Source organism: Mus caroli, unplaced genomic scaffold (assembly GCF_978045245.1).
Source record: "Mus caroli unplaced genomic scaffold, Mus_caroli_1 scaffold_2, whole genome shotgun sequence".
Taxonomy (NCBI): Eukaryota; Metazoa; Chordata; class Mammalia; order Rodentia; family Muridae; genus Mus; species Mus caroli.
Genome location: NW_028227257.1, coordinates 66,804,484 through 66,821,507, shown reverse-complemented (window position 1 = coordinate 66,821,507; position 17,024 = coordinate 66,804,484). Strand labels below are relative to the sequence as shown.

At 41.3% G+C, this 17,024-nt stretch overlaps 1 protein-coding gene across 5 annotated transcripts in view; it reads left to right on the top strand.

Annotated features, from left to right (window-relative positions):
- The window catches only part of Fmn1 (formin 1), a 368,942-nt gene extending 352,501 nt beyond the window's left edge, over positions 1-16,441 (top strand). For all 5 annotated transcript variants that reach the window (XM_085834577.1, XM_029474561.2, XM_085834578.1 and 2 more), the window contains 2 exons: positions 9,612-9,696; positions 11,166-16,441. In XM_085834577.1, the coding sequence (XP_085690703.1) occupies positions 9,612-9,696; positions 11,166-11,210 (130 nt within the window). In that variant the 3' untranslated portion in view covers positions 11,211-16,441. The remainder of the gene's footprint in view (positions 1-9,611; positions 9,697-11,165) is intronic.
- Positions 16,442-17,024: the final 583 nt, after the last annotated feature.

The following is a 17,024-nucleotide window of genomic DNA, read 5'->3' as shown; positions in this document are numbered from 1 at the left end:
ATCCTAATTGTTCTCCTGCCACCCACGAGCTTTCTTCTTTTGCTTTGACATCTCTAAGGGTTCCATTCACATAACTTTGGACATGCTCTGTTTCCCAGTGGTGATGAAATAATGGGAGGGAATCGTAGCCATGGTTGGTCCACTCTGGGTTCTCGAAACCCTGCAAAGGAAGTTTTATTGCTATTTTAAAATAAACACAGAGAAGTAAGTGACCTGCCAGCATTGCAGTTTGTTGCTCCAGTAACCAGAAGACCGAGGAGTAAAAACCTAGAACCTACAATGTACTCACTTTACTGCCCCTTCTCTGTAGCTCCCCCTCTGCACCTACTGCAGTGATCCTGCTGTTTCTCACACCTGGACTTTCTTGCCTTCTTATTCTTCCTGGTTCTCATCTACTTCCTGTTAACCAAAACATACTTGTCCTTTAAAAACAGCTCTTTTAAAACTCTTTTGTAATTTTCCTAAGTAGAATTGCTTTTTCCCACCGATCTGTAACCAGGTTTTGTTGTTGATGATGTTATTGCTGTTGATGTTGTTAACATCTGTATTAGTCAGGATTCTTTAGAGAAACAGAACGGATAGGATACATGCATACATACATATATACATACATATATGCATACAAACAAATGGAATTTAGTAGCGTGGCTCTCAGGTTATGGCCCTACTATTCCAACAGTGTCTGTCTCTGGATGGAAAATCAAAAAGTCCAGTAATTGTTTAGCTCATGAGGCTGGACGTCTCAAACAGCCTTTATTTAACATACAGTGCAATTCTGAAGAGGTAGGTTCTAATGTCAGTGAAAAGATGACCTTTCCTGGCAAAAAATAAGTGCTTTCTTCTTCCACGTCTTTTATATAGGCTGCTACCAGAAGGTGTGGCTCAGATCTAAGGTGGATCCTACCTCAAAAGATCTGGATTTAGGGTGGGTCTTCCCACCTTACCCGATCCAGGTGAACACCACAGCCTGGGCTTTAGTTAATTCCAGTCAACTTGACAACCAAGAATACCCATCACACCTTCTTTTAGCATTTAATTCATATTACCTTAATATACTTTAATTTCTTATCTTCTTCCCAGGGTCTCTGGGATATAATCCTGTTCTCTATTGTGCCTGTGGTGGCAAAATACCTGGCACAGAGCCCAGTACATACATGGAAAAGGCTTCGTAGTACAGGCAAATGTTATTAAATGGGCATTAAAGATTCCTTGTGATTGTGGAGAAGAAAATGATCTCAGGAAAATGTAGAAATAGAGAGGACGTTGGCTTTGAGAGCATCGTTAATCTACAAAAGGCCACCTCCAGTAGACTTGAAGGGGGAACAGAAGCAAGGGGCAGATATTTGAGATCACTGGCTTCCTAATTAGGGAGACCCTTGGGATCACCAAAATGCATTGCGGAAATGGCCCATTTATTGAGTCAGGATCCAATGGGATTGGTGCCCAAAGCCTGTGGTCTTAGGAACAGTTTCCAAACTATGTTCTGTGTTTGACTAAGACTTGATAAATGTCTTGACTCTGCTTACCTTAAATATATGACATGAACATTTGGGAACATCTCCCCAGAAGTTGCTATTTAGCTAAGTTTGGAAATGACAAGACTTAGGTTATCTTGAAGCTCTCCTCAAACCCTGATTTTCTGAAATCTGTGGGGAAAAAAAAACCTACATGTTGACAGAACAGATGAATTCTGTTCCTTGAAAAAGGAGGGAGTGAGGGTATGTGAAGGGGTCACATTGCAAAGGTGTGTGGTTAACATACGTTATAGAATTGCATAGCCCTGGGATCAGGCTGATTAAATACTGCCTTCTCTATTTGTTCAACACACCCTACGTTTTCATGTATTTCCATATTCTCATTTAAGGTTGAGTACATAAACATATGCTTTAAAACTATCTATTATGACAGTGACTGAAACACATGCTTAAATACCCACTATGTCTCAGGTGACACACACACAGGAATAGGACTGTTCTAAACATTTAATGTAGTGATTTCAGACCACTTCCTCCATGAAGTTCTGTCTTTCCTGAAAAATTCTGAAGATTTCACTATGCTATCAACTTGAGCACTTTATGATTTATTTTTCATTCATTTTGGTACTAATAACTCTATTTCTTAAATCGGTTGTATGCCCAAGAATTTAAATGCAAAGTCTGTATGATTTTTATTTTCTCTGTAGCACCTCCTATTTCCTCATATACAGCAGATGCTCAATTAATGCTGAACACACACACACACAGTTGCTATGTTTATTTGGCCATGCCAAAACTGATTATAAAATTTTCTGTCTATGGCTGGTAAGTGAGACGTCTTAGTTTATTTTCATTTTCAAATAAGTCCCATGTACATCATTTATTTGTGTCCAAAGATACACAATCTTAGTAAATGTGTCCAAAGGAACAAACATGACCAGAACAAGAAAGATCCAACTACTGGAGCCAAATAATCCCCAACTCTGTCCTTTGAGTGCATCACTTTCAATTTGTTAAAAAAAAAAAAAGTAAGAAAAAATAAAAGAAGGCTGTGAAAATCCTCTGGATCCATTGCTGTTCCAAATCTCAAACTCCTTTGGTGCTCAAAGCAAGACCTTAGAGAGTGTGTGTCTCACTCGGTTTCTCTAGCTTGGCAGAGACTGATGGAAATGCAAAGTAAGTCTTCACTCAGCCAGAATGTTTCTAAAGCACTTCTGCGTGGGACTCCTGACAGCTCCTACCATGGGCAGATATTTAATAGGGGGCTCTCTGCTCTAAACAATCTCTCTCTCTCTCTCTCTCTCTCTCTCTCTCTATATATATATATATATATATATAATTATTATATATAATGATTATATATGTATTTTTTTCAGCTACTGCACAAACAATCTGTGTCACTTCTAGTCTTTGGTGAGACTCAGTAGGTGGTAGGGGTTTCAAAACCGAAAGGTGGGGTCATCAGTATCTGCAAGCACATGCCTGTCTTCAGTATCAGAGTCAGGATTGTCTTCCAGAGGCTGCCTGTCCCTCTCCATGTCTTGACACAGCATCCTTCATTTCCAAGCCGCCTCCCAGTGCCTCTCCCAGGAGAGGAAATACAGTGCTGGTGCCTTTCACTCTGCACCTCATCCCTGGGTTGACTAGGGTGTTATGTCTACCAAGTGCAGAGTGATTGGCTTTAACTGATCATGCATTCCAGGGCACGTCTAGCCCCACACCACTTCCACTCCCTTGTGGCCTGGACAAGAAGCTCTGCCAACGGAAGCAGCCTTTGTTCTGCAATTAATCACTCCAAGTCAAAGTGTGTTTGGGTACTATAAGTGATAACCCTCAAGAGCTACGAAGTGGCTGATTTGTGTAGCTGTTGAAATCCAGGCTGTGTGAGGACATCTTGGGTTGTAAGTAGATATCTTACTTGGACACAGAATAGGGGAAATGTCACATTTCAGGAAGTAAAAATCATAGGTTAATTCATCATGGAATAACTTTTAAGGGAGAAATCCTGAAATGGAAGCAGTCAGGTCATCTAAGCTGAGGGTCTCTGTTGTGTTCTTGCCTTGTGAAGGGTAATGAAATGAACCTGGGGCCATGAGTGCAGAGGGAGAAGGATAGTGGTAAGGGGAGGATCAGACTCCAAGAAAAAAATGGAGCTAAAAGTGTGTGTGTGTCTAAGTATGGCCCCACTGACTGCCTGTGACAAATGGGTGGGACTCGTGCTTTGTTTCATATTCTCCTCCATGGCTTTTCCAGTTTACCTTCTTTCCCTTTGTCAGGAACACAAAACCTAGTCAGACATGTGCTCATCTGCTGCCTCAGTAAAGAAGTTGCCTTTTCCACTGAGGAGTAATGCATTGCATCTTGTGTTTCTTTATGACAGTGCAGAGTGACTTTCATAACTATTAATCATGTGCCATGTGTGGTTCTACCATTAAGAACTCAGAAATGCCTAGTGAGTGAATTCTGTCAAGAAAGATAAAATGGTAACTGTTCCCACAGCCCTCATAGGTCTCAGGGAGTTGTGGAAGGTCACTTATTTAGAACTGTGCCTAGACACTAGCTCAGTTTCCTCCAACCATGAAAAAACAACTTGATTCAGCAAACTGGAGAGAGTACTTTGTGGATACCAGAGAGATGTCCTAAGATTTGAACCAATGCCACAAGGCCGAGCGGACAGAGCTGTCTAACATCTAGCCTAGTGGAAGATGGATGCAAGTCCAAGAGGGACATCTATAACATCCTCAAAGCCCACTGAAACATTGCATCTTTCTTGACATAATGACAATTCCATCTCTGCTTCAGAGAATCCTAAAGAAGATAATATTAAAATGCTGTCACTGGTCTATGTCTAATGTGTCACCATGTCATTCAATGCCTATATTCTAACTCATTACCCAGGTGGCTCCAGTGTGAAACCAAGGTTGTGAGTATTTCCCTAGGCAGGAGCATCAGACACACATCCTTTCTTGTATGTATGCTTTTCCTCAGGACACACTGGCAGCTATTTCAGTTTGCTAGAGCCTGCAGTGACTCCCAAGGGAGCATATGTATTACAGAAAGGAAGACGAAAGGATAGGAGGATTTCCAGACATTTTGCTAAAGCATTTATGTGATGAAGTTACAACTTTTTCTTTCTCAAACATACTCACATTGGAATGCTTTCCCCTGTATCTAAAATTACATTTGGAGGTCTCAGCATAGAACTCTTAACACGAAATCTAGGTTCCTTTAACTACCAGCAATCATGAGCAACTATGTGTGATATTCTTTTTTTTTTTTTTTGGTTTTTCGAGACAGGGTTTCTCTGTGTAGCCCTGGCTGATCCTGGAACTCACTCTGTAGACCAGGCTGGCCTCGAACTCAGAAATCCACCTGCCTCTGCCTCCCGAGTGCTGGGATTAAAGGCGTGCGCCACCACGCCCGGCTTATGTGTGATATTCTAAAGTAAATGTTTAGGCCAGAAACAAAAAATAGGACCCACATCTCAGCCAGAATCAAAAACAATTTCCTAAATAATTGAATTGGGGAGGAGGTAGAACATCTGTATGTCTAGGAATTGTCTAGCTAGCCTATTTCCACTAAAATGCAAAAAGGAAAAAAAAAATGTCTTTACTTCCTGGATGAGATAGAAAACTCCTGATAGAAAACCTGTAAAGTTACATAACTCTTCTAACATCACTCCTTATGGATAAATACTATGTATACCTTCAGGGATTCTGGCATGCATACCTAAGTTGGCATGTATAAATACTTAGCACATGTTAGGCGGCCTGCAGTACCTTTTCTCTTACACATTATTCATGAGGCTAATCAGTAGCTAGAACTGGACTTCCAAATGTTTGGATTTTTCCCCCAAAAGTCAATGCAGAAAGTAAGTCTATTTTATTTTATTATTATTATTTTTTTTTATTTTGGTTTTTCGAGACAGGGTTTCTCTGTATAGCCCTGGCTGTCCTGGAACTCACTTTGTAGACCAGGCTGGCCTCGAACTCTGAAATCCACCTGCCCCTGCCTCCCAAGTGCTGGGATTAAAGACATGCGGCACCACGCCCGGCAGAAAGTAAGTCTATTAATAAGTCTTTACTACACTTCTAAATTGATGAAAATAGAAAGACATTCAGCCCCTCAGATATGTGCTAGAACTGACTTGTGCAGACACAGGATAGATACTGGAATACGGAGGGTCCCAGGTACACAGAAGGCCTGTTGATCTCCTCTCATGGTTCTAGTGGCTGAAGAGAAATAAGACACCAAGCTCTGAGATGAAGAGCCTTAAGTACCTTGAGAGAGTCACGAAGTGATTTTTCCATTGAGAAAAGAGAAATTCCTCCTGGCTGGGAGAGATGAAGGAAGAGTTCATGACTTTTGCACTTAAGCAAGTAGTACGAGAATGGAAGGCATTTGGACACATGGGAATGAGCTAGATAAGAATGGTGCCTGACCTGGCTGGCCAACTGATGGAGATAACCATGTGTCATCCTTTCTTTAGTTTCCACATCCACAATGATATTTAGTTGTACTGTCGTACCCACTATTAACAGATGAGGAAGCAGTGGCCAGAGGAGTTAAGTGACTTATCCAGGAACATTGATCTAAACTGAATTAGCACAATGTTCTTATGGAAATGAGTTTAGATCTAAAACAGTAACTGCAGATAAAATTTAGAACAGAGTGAGATTAGGCTGCCATGATAAAGACTTTGAATCACATATTATAGTTCAAAGATTGGTAAATGAGAGCCTATGAACCAAATCTGGTTTACTCCCAGCACTTGTGAATAAAGAGGATTATTAGAACATAGTGCTGCCTGGCCCCCTTCTGCCCTGTGTGTGTTATTATTGTACTACAGTAAGAGCATCTACAACACAACCTACAACCCCAAAGACAGAACTATTTACTCTCTGGCGCTTGGTCAGAAGTATTTTCTGACCAATGCTCTCACTGACTTGGGATCATTTGAAAGTGTTGGAGAAAGGAAGCCACATTCTTAGAGTCATGCATTACTAACTGGGGCCATCTTAATCTGTAGCGTGGATTGAAAGGAGCTAGGTTATTTTAACACTGCTTCAGCGGTCTGGGCTCTCATCCCTTCTCATCCTGTCTCCCACGCAGCCTTTTTTTAAGTCTCCTTGCCAAAACTCTAAGATTTTCAGAGACTAGATGGTGGAAAAGGTGGGTGAAGTGAGCTAAGTGCTAGGAAACCAAACAGTACAAGGACGTTGGCAGAGAGCACTGGTCTGTGCCGAGGATGTGACAGCAGTGCTGAGACATGCCACAGACGGAGTTGGTCCTACCGTACCTGATGAGTCTCCCACTTTGGAAAGCTCCACTCTGGTGTGATAGGGAAGTAGTTAAAAATGGCCATAACGCCAGTAATGTATATAAACCTTAAAAGCAGTTTCCACAGAATCTACTCTGCCCACTAAGTATTCACTTATGTAACTGGCCCCTGGTAGAGTGTCACGGAGGGGACAGCATTGTGGGTTAGTTCTGACTCCCTCGTGATGTCTTAACCTACATAACCACTTCCCTGGCTTCAATTATGGATATCCAGATGACCCCAAGAGGCCAAGATGGTCAAGGGCCACCGAGAGACTCAGGAAGTGAGAGGGTGGTGCTAAGCTGAAGCCAGGTGGAAGGCCATCTCTGAAAGCAGGAACCAGACCTGACAGGTAGAAGAAAGGAATAATGAAAAATTAGCCTAAAATGTTCCCTTCAAGTTGGGGACCCTGGGATAAATGGTTCTTGTTCTTTGAACAGAATCCTAGCTAAAAAACAAACAAACAAACAAACAAAAAAACTCCTGAAAAACAACGAAGCAAGCAAACAAAAAAATCCACAAGCTGAGGGTTCATTCTCGTCTCCATCATCTTAAGTTGGAAAACTTCTAATGGTCATTCTCCATTAAGTGCAGTCTGACCTGGATTTGATCCACTTAATACATTCTGTTCTTGGCTGGATAGAGCCACAGCTGTTGCCTCCAATGGGAAGCTTTAGTAGGCAATGTGGTGTAGACACTCAGACCTATCACAATTGTCTATGGGCAATTTTGCAAATAGATTTCTTCATGGGCTCTGTAAAATATTAATCCTCTTTGTTTCATTTTTATTAACTTTTCTGATGCACCACTCAACATGTTGAAATGTGGATATATTCTACATGTGGCCAGGAAGACTGGATTGGTGAACCTGTGTTCTAAACAGTTGTGTCAAGCCCTCTCAGTGTCAAGCCACCTAGTCATTTGTAGATGATAACAAGTACACGATTATTATGAAGGGACAGATATTTTTTTTATTTGAAATTCTGAAGGAAAAAATGCTAGATTTTAAATGTCTATGAATTAGTCAATCTTTTAACGTATTAATGTGTTTTAGAATTTTGGAGAAATATTAAAAGTAAAAACCCATGCTCTCATCACCTAGAACAGTAGTTCTCAATGTGTGGGTTGCAATCCCTTTAGGGTTGAATGACCTTTTCACAAGGGTTGTTCTCCTAAGACCATCAGAAAACACAGACATGTATATATTATGATTCATAACACTAGCAAAATTACAGTAATGAGGTAGCAACAAAAAAATTTTATGGTTGAGGATCACCACAACATGAGGAACTGTATTAAAAAGTCACAGCGTAAGGAAGGTTGAAAGCCACCAGGCGTGGGGGCACACGCCTTTAATCCCAGCACTTGGGAGGCAGAGGCAGGCGGATTTCTGAGTTTGAGGCCAGCCTGGTCTACAAAATGAGTTCCAAAAAAAGGGAGGTTGAACTAGAATTACACATTCTCCAAGAGTTTGAAAAAAATAACCACTATTAGTGTTATACATATAAAATGGAATTTTATTTAATATATTACTCAGCCCCATTTTATCTCCTGTTTTTTGTAGCAATCAGCTCTCTCAATAATTTCATAACTTTCCAGTCTCCTTTTGATACTGTTATGTGTGCTGAATCTATTAATGACATTATAATTCTTTTCATGCACCTATGGACCATTTGTATGTCATTTTTGAAGAAATGTTTGCTAGAGTCTTTGCACATTGTATGGAGAGAATATTTCTTTTTTTTAAAGAAAATAACATCTTTATTTGTTTGTTAGTCTGCCTGTCTGTCTGACTGTTTTTAGATGAACTATCTCATTACCAGCTGTCCTGGTCCTCTGGCTCTTAAAATCTTTCTGCCCCTCCTCTGCCTCATGAGCTTTAAGTAGAGAGATTGTTGTGTAAATATATGTATTTATATTAAATTAAATATATTAGTTAATGCATTTATTAATTGTAGTCATCATAATTTATCTTATTTGAGTTATAAGTATATATATATATATATGTATGTATTCTGGACAAAAGCTCCATATCAGATATCTTATGATTTACAGTTTTTCTTTCCATTTTTTTAGGTTGTCTTTTCACTTCGTTGCAGTGAATTTATGAATTTGATACTTATAGTATTCATATGCTTTCTCAAAGTTTTAATTTTCTGAAACTGTCCCAGCATTCTCTCCTGTGTAGATAATAGGCCCAAGCACACTGAACAGAGCCCTATGCACACAGAATTCTTTTCACCCCAAAGTTCTGTGTTGTTTTTCACAAAAGCACAGCCTCCCCTTGGTCCTCTCCATGGGCTCACCAGTGAAAACTGAGCTGTGGCTGAGCAGAGAAGCATGATAAGCCAGAGGTAGAATGTAATAGCAGAAAGCTAGGGAAAACCTCAGGCTACCGTTCCAATTCAGATAATGTCACTCTGGGCAACAACGGACCACAAAAAAAAAAGGATATAAAGGAGGAAATGGTATGTTAATATTTACAAGGTGCCTTTTCTTTGATTTGTTATGTTCAGACATGCCAATCTTTACCAGTGAGTTACAATTACATGCAGGATTCCACATGATACCGTGCCCTACAGGTTTATGTTTTAGCTGTTGTGGGCTTTTCCACTGGGGTTTGCAGCTATTCAGTGGATAAGTGTCACTGTGACAGGATTAGCTAACAGCACGTTCCTCAGAATATGTCCCCATGGTTATGTGTTCAGAATCCTGAGCACTAAGCTTTGCATTAGGATTCCTGTCTAACTCAGCCCCTTCCCTTTTCTTCTTCTTCTCTTCCTGTCCTTTCATCCCCCAACCCCTTTCTGTTTCAGATTGAAAATGGCTCAGGCATCCGTCAGCAAACTGACATCAGAGAAGAAAGTGGAGACAAAGAAAATCAATCCCACCGCTAGTCTGGTAAGCCACAATTTTTTCACTGTAACCTCTATATTTTTCATTATAGCTGGGGTACACTCCCAAGAGTCTGTGAATTTAAAGGACAAAATGCAGGGAGGAAATGGGGGTATTTCTATCCTTCCTCTCATTCTTATATCATGTGGTTTAAAAACAAAATGAGACATGAAGGAGCAAAACATGGTCCCATGTGTTTCCACTGCAAACTCAACAGAGGTCACATATGATAAAGCAGACTGTGCCGCTTGTCATAAGCATCTCCATGTCTCTCCCTCTTATCTCCACGGACCTTTCTCCTGAAAGGTTCCTGAGTAGTCACCATCATTCATCCCATTAAAGAAAGAGGCAGGATGTCCCCAAGGAGTTGTTAAGAGAGAAGAGATGCAAAAATGCACAGTCTGCGTAATGTCACCTGGCAAACAGATGACAAAAATGCTGACCAGATGGAGGTGGGGAATCTCCGCACCTTTCCTCCCTACACTGGAAATGCGCCAGCCTCCTTAGGTCTTTTTAAGTTTGAAAAGGTTGCTATCCCCCGGGTCCAGTGTTAAAGTAGAGATCACAGTGATTCTCCATACACTGTCTTAGTTACCTTTCCTGTTGATGTGATAAAATACCCTGGAAAAAGCAATTTATAGGGGAAAAGGGTTTATTTTGGCTCACAGTTTGAAGATGCATTATGTCATAGTGGTGAAGTCACAGAAGCAGGATCATGGGGCATCTGGTCACATGGCACCAACATTCAAGAAGAAGAATGCAGTGAATGCTGGTGCTCAGCTCACTGTCTCCCTCTTATACAGTCCATGAGCCTGCCACAGGGAATGGTGCCGCCCATGGTGGACAGGTCTTCCTACCACAGTTATCCTAACAAGATAATCTGTCACAGGTATGAGCAGAGGTTAAGTAACCCCTCACAGATCTGCGAGGAGGTTTGTCTCCCATGTGATTCCAGATTTGTCCAGTTGAAAATTAACATTAGACATCATATAAACAGTAGCCAGAATTGATACATCATTAGGAACCTGGTATTATTGGGAAGGAGGCAGCCGAGATTTAAATCCCAGCATTGTCCTAGGACCTTAGTAAAGCTACTTTGCTTCACTCTCTTCAAGGAAAACTGGCCAATGACGAGACCATGCTTAATTCAGGTTTATTTTGAGGAAAGCTGGGAAAGGCAGACACAGTACCAATTACATACAAGAAGTTCAGTACATGTCAGCTCCTGTTCTTGCTCCCATGAATGAATTCCAGCAGTCTGGGCCCTGTAATGAGGAACTGCAGTAGGGAGCCAGTGGGAATATCTTTCTCCACACCGTGTGGTAGGTTGATAGAATCAGGTAACTGGGGATTCCACAGGCAAACACAGTAGAAATAGTTGAATTTCTATGGTATTTAGTACAGTTATACTCACATTTCCGATGAGAACTTAAGTTATCAAATATAACGGATCTACTTTTTTCCTTAAACAACAGAAAGAAAGACTGCGTCAGAAGGAAGCCAGCGTGGCCACCAACTAAGATGAAAACAGAAGGAAGTTACAATATGAAAGGCAGCACCTCACTGCTCCTGCAGACACACGGGCCACTGGGAGTTCCTGAAAGACCAGTTAGGGACATTCGCTCATCTCCTTCTGAGGCCATCTGCAGAAAGTCCCCTGTGCCTTCTTTGGGAAGTCTCTTGTCAATCCACAAGAACAATGCAAAGCTATGTTTGCGAACACTACAGGAATCTGTCATTGTTTCTTGCAGAAGTCTGAAGTCCACCCAATAATAAGATCAGAAGATAGTTCATTCTTTTCACATTTTATTTAAAGTGGAAATTCTAAGCCATCCAGTATATACCTTTGTCATGTCAAATTTATGCAAAATTGCCCATAGACATGGTGATCCCCAAGAGAACTCAAGTCTTATTCCTCACACACTACAGTTTGTATTGATCTTAATTTTTATCCTGTTATACTGAGATCCTATTGAATTTTCACCAAAAATATTGAAACTTACCAGAATTGATTTTGAAAAGGTTTAATACTGTGTATCTCCCAGACTAGAGAAATGATTTTTGAGGAGAAGAATGATGGTGGTGGTGGTGGTGGTGGTGGTGATGGTGATGATAATGATGATGATATAATGAAAGGGACAGGATTGAAATTCCACATGGGTGGAAAGAGAATAATAACCATAAACCTTAATCTGGAGAAGAAGTTTTGATGCTGGAAGTGAACATCAGCTATTGAGATAGGCCCGCTCAGTTAATATGGCTTCCTGGCCAGTAGGCATTCTGTACCAACTTCTAATAGAAATGAGGTAAGGACAGACTTAGATCAAGAGGACCCATTTGGGTGAGGGACCATGCGGTTTCTAATCCAGTGTGGACAGCAAATGAATGCTATGCAGGCATGCAGATGAGGTCTGTACTATATATACTCTACAATTTGTATCCTGTCTCTCCCACCACCCCGGCAGTGTTCAGACAGGAGAGAAAATGCCACTGTCCCCTTTTACCATGACCTTGACACACGGGCACATGAAGGAAGGTAGCCAGGGGGCATTTGCTGTCCAAAACAATGTTATGAGCAGAAGAGATTTTTACAGTAAAATGAAAGCAGAATGCTTATGTTGATATTAACCTGCGAATGGACACCAGGTGGTGTCTTCTAACTCTGGTCCTTACATCACAGAGAAAAACCACCTTGCCTATTTTCCCTTCATTATGTGAACTTCCCTGGTGAGAGAAGAAGGAGAACTGGGCATGAACTGAGGATTGTATTGAAGACTGTGGTTTTTAAGCCTCGCTGTAAAGAAAGGCCATGGTTTCGTGTTGGTGGAGACAGTCTAGAGTTGCTCAGAATCTTGTAGGTTTTTCTGATCTCGTTACCTCTGGCTGCCATGTGGGGCCCACCTCTTGCCTCAGCAACTTTCCGGGACCTTTGAACTTGCCAGATACCTTAAGTGTCTTCCCAGAATCTACCCACCTGTCATAAGCCCCTCACCCCACCCACCACTCAGGGACACTCTGCTAATAGACACAAGCTAAGGAAAGCAGCACCGTAGCCTGACATAGTGCAGACCTTGTAAAGCAAGAGTAGCTGGCATCTCTTCAGTCACTGATGCCATTTTCATACAGGTGCTAGCTGTCTTTCTGTGGATCAAAGGAAAGTTATTGTCACATGGTTTGTTTTCCTCAAAATGAAGGGATAGGACAAAAGAGACAATCAAATATGGAACTTAGCATAGCTAGAATGGCATGGTGTCACTATTCTTTTCCTGTGGCTTTTTATTGTTGTTTCTCATCATTCTCTCTGAGAGGAAGAGCAAGAGACTTAACCAGCAGGGCAAATTCCACTTGCAGACATCCTTTACTCTGTGGTGCCCTTGTTAGTACTGAAGTGCAAAAAAGAAATGCAGTTTTGTGTTTGGAACAGGAAGCGTCTCAGCATTCTGTGAGATCTGCATGGATCCTGTGGGTGGGGTCAGCAGGGACAGAGGGTTTTCCATGGTATTGATGCTACCTCAGGTCTCTAAGATGCACATGAGTCAGCGCAGGTGGCACTGTCTCTCCCTTGGTCCTTCAGGACCATAGCAGATTCTGCAGGCTGTCAGGAAGTAGACCATACTGTTGTGTGTTGGGATTTGGGGGGGGGGGCTCTTTGTTGGGTTAAGGATCCTGCAGAGATGGCTCGAGAGTTAGGAGTACAAAGCCTTCCTGTAGATGGCCAGAGTTTGGATTGGATTCTAGTGCTCGTGCTGAGTGGCACACACTCAAACATTACTCTCTCTTGGGAGTCTGACATCCTCCACTGTCCTCCATGGGCACCTGCACTCACATGCACAGACGCAAACACAGTCGTCATACATGCCACCACACAAAGACATACACATATGCACATAATTAAAAACTAAAAATGAATCATAAAAAACAAATGGGTGCATGATATAGTAAGATAAATGAGGGGAAAAAACCTAAAAATATGCTTTTGTCCCAAATACCTCATTTTACAAGGTAGTTTAAATTGTGTTAAAAATCACTAGCAAGAAGTATCTATTTTCTTTGATTTTTTATTTTCATTTTCCTTTGCCTGTATTTATCAAAGAAAAAGACCAAAAGATGAAGGTAAAACCTCTGTTTCTATAGATTTATTAATATACATGTTTAATTATTGAATCACAAAATGGGGACATATTATCAAATCCAAAGTGGTACCAGTGCTAAATAAGCATTATGAAATTGAATGGTTGTGATGGCTGGTGGGTGGGGGCAAAGAACCTACCATCTCTGCCTGAGGCATCAGTTTATACCAGACCATTTTTACTATGGATTTTCAAGAGTTAAGGATTGTCTTGGGAAACGTAGTCTAGAAAAAGCCACGCAGAGAATAACGTGATGTTCTAGAGTTGTATGTATTTGGGTTCTTCCTATGAGATCTCCTAAGGGGACATTATAAGTTAGCAGAATATCAGAAGACCGTGAATATGGCAATTCATAGTTGAGCTGTGTTGGCTTGAGGGATGCTGCTGCTAAGTAGGGTGGACTGGGCAAAGCAATGAACTTTCAGGCATTCCAGCTACTTCATCTGCATATGGAAATCCTCAATGTAGGTGAGTCAGGTCTGTTCCCCAACTGAAAGGGCTGTAAAAGAATGGATTAATGTTTAGCTCTCACAAAGAGAGATAACCTTGGATACACCTTCATCTTCTAGCTATATAAAGAAACAATCCAGCTGCTTAGAAGCTGTGACTAATCCAGAATTGACTTTTTAAAAAAGCCCCTCTAAAAACTCAACTCAGCATCTCTCCCCCTATGGACTTAACCCAAGTGTTTTTAATGCCAGTGGCAGTTGGATCCAGGCACAACCAGACTTAGTTGCACAACTGTATGTGGACAAGAGACACATTTTGTGTCACTCCTGCTTTCCTGTCAGCTGTTGACACCTTGGTAGGAGCTCTCATTATTACATTCTCCATTCTACATTTCCCTCTTCAAGGATGGGCAATCTACCAAACTCCCTCAAGATAACCCTTTGCCAGGAAGTGGTGAATCTAAAAGCTGAAGCACGTTTCATATGAAGCCAGCTCAGTGGCCTTGTTTGTTTCAAGACAATGCCTTATATCACATTGGAGGAGTTTGAATACTTAACAGGTTCCTTGTCAACACGGAGACATTAACATGGTAGCTCACTGACTGGGTCTCTTCAGCTGCCATCAGGTTTCTACCAGAAGAACAAACAAACAAACAAACAAAAAAGCCAACGAAGCCATGTGCTGTCCTTAGGCAGAACGTACTTGTCTCCACTCCCCACTCCATCTCAGCCCAACTCCAAACACCCTAGGACTGACCAACTCCATTGAGGCCCTGTTATTTCTCTGCTTTTCTCTTTCCTGGCGCCCGTAGCCCGCAGGAACCCTACACTTTATCCCATATTTTTGCTGTCAAATTCTTAGTCTAGAGGAGACTGAGCTAAGTTCAGCTTGTTTGTTTGTTTGCTTGCTTGCCCTTAAAGAACAGATCAAGCCTACAATACTCCATACACTATACTTCATACTACAAGTTCAATCTGTCCTCAGATAATTGTCTGACTTATTTTAGTCTTAAGTATAGAGGGAATCCCCTGAAGGCTGATCTAACTGCTTCTGTGGTTCCACGATATTTTTCATGGTTCGTGAGAAACGTGATATCACTGGGCTGCCAAAGCACAAATGAGTCAGTATTCTTGGGCAGAAGTGAACATCCCAAGGATTCGACAGAGAATAAACAGGCTCTAGCACATTAAGGATGTGACCTAGGTGGAGTGTTACCTTAAAAATGGCTTGTGGTCTCCACCTCTAAAGCTATAAAAGTGTCTTAGAGAGAATACTCATCTAGTAAATAGTGTGAGTTTCCAATGTATTATCTTATATCAAGTAAGGAATCAAGTATATATCAGCAGAGGCTTACCAAAGCCACACCTGCTCTCCTCCACTATTCTCTTCCAGAGTTTTCTTCAACTTCCATCTTATAAAGCAAGGTATTTAAATTGTTCATCTCAGTTGACTTTCCCAGTCCATACTTCTAAAACAAAACACCAGCCCCATAGACCACTGAGCACCCAGGGAGGTTTCTCTGCCTAGCCATAGCATCATTAATAGATGTCCAAAACTGAGCAATTCTGGGAATCAATGCAGTGGGTTTTAAGGTAGTTAAATCTATGGTATATTAAAAGGAGCAGTTATCATATACTACTGCATTTCCACCTAAGGGCCAAAAGGCATTTAGTATACATTGTAGGTATGTTTTGTGAACATACCTTTTTGCTCTTTAAAAAAAAAAAAAGACATACTCATTTTTTTATTTTATGTGTATGACTGTTTACCTACGTGTATATATGTGCACCACCTGTGTGCCTGGTGTCTGTAGAAGCCAGCAGGAGGCTGTAAGATCTCCTGGGCCTGGCGTTCCAAACAGTTGTGAGCTACCGTGTGAGTGCTAGGAACAAACCTGGATCCTCTGCAAGAGCAACGAATACTGCTAACCCCTGAACCATTTCTCCAGCCCCCTTTTCCTATCATCCATCTCAAGATAGAACCTAAGTATTTCAAATCTGACCAGCAGTCTCTGGGGTTCTGCACAGATTTTGAAGGTATTCACTACTCTTGGAAACAAACCCATGAGTGAAGAAGAAACTCTTAAAACGGTTCTGTCTGCACTGACTCAAAGAGGATTTGTGGGAAAGGAAACTAAAGGCATGGGTTTCGTCCAAAAATCATGAATTTTTCTAATTCTACTATTTTACAACTTGCTGAGACACAAATACTGTGCCCCTCCTGTCCTACTGACCACTGGGTATGTAATCTTTGAGGGATATGTGCTTTTAGGAAAAAGGATTTCCCTTTAAGGGAGCAATCTAAGATATTCTCTGAAAGGCAGAAAGTTTACAAATTAGACACTGGGTATTTTTTAAGAACCTTTAGTGGAAGCATGTCATCAATTCATCACAGGCCTTTCCTGTCTTTGAATTAGAATCCAGACTAGTGTGGGAAGCAGTCTCCCTGGACTTTGATTGAGGGATCATGTTTTGGCCTGGAAAATAAGCATTGGCCTGCATGTTTAGAAGCTCCCTGAAATCAGTTAGCATCCTAATACGAGTCAGATGCTGCAGAAATGTAAGGCACTTCAAGTCACTTACGGGTTGGCTTGGTTTGGTTTTTCTTAGCACCACCTGGGATCACAGAGGCTCCTAAGATACATGAGACCTTTGCAGTGTTTCCTGTCCACCTTCTGAGACAGAGGGAAGCCAGGAAACAAGGGAGAAAAAAAAAGAGTGAACAAATTCAGTGCAATGTTTTATACAACTTGGT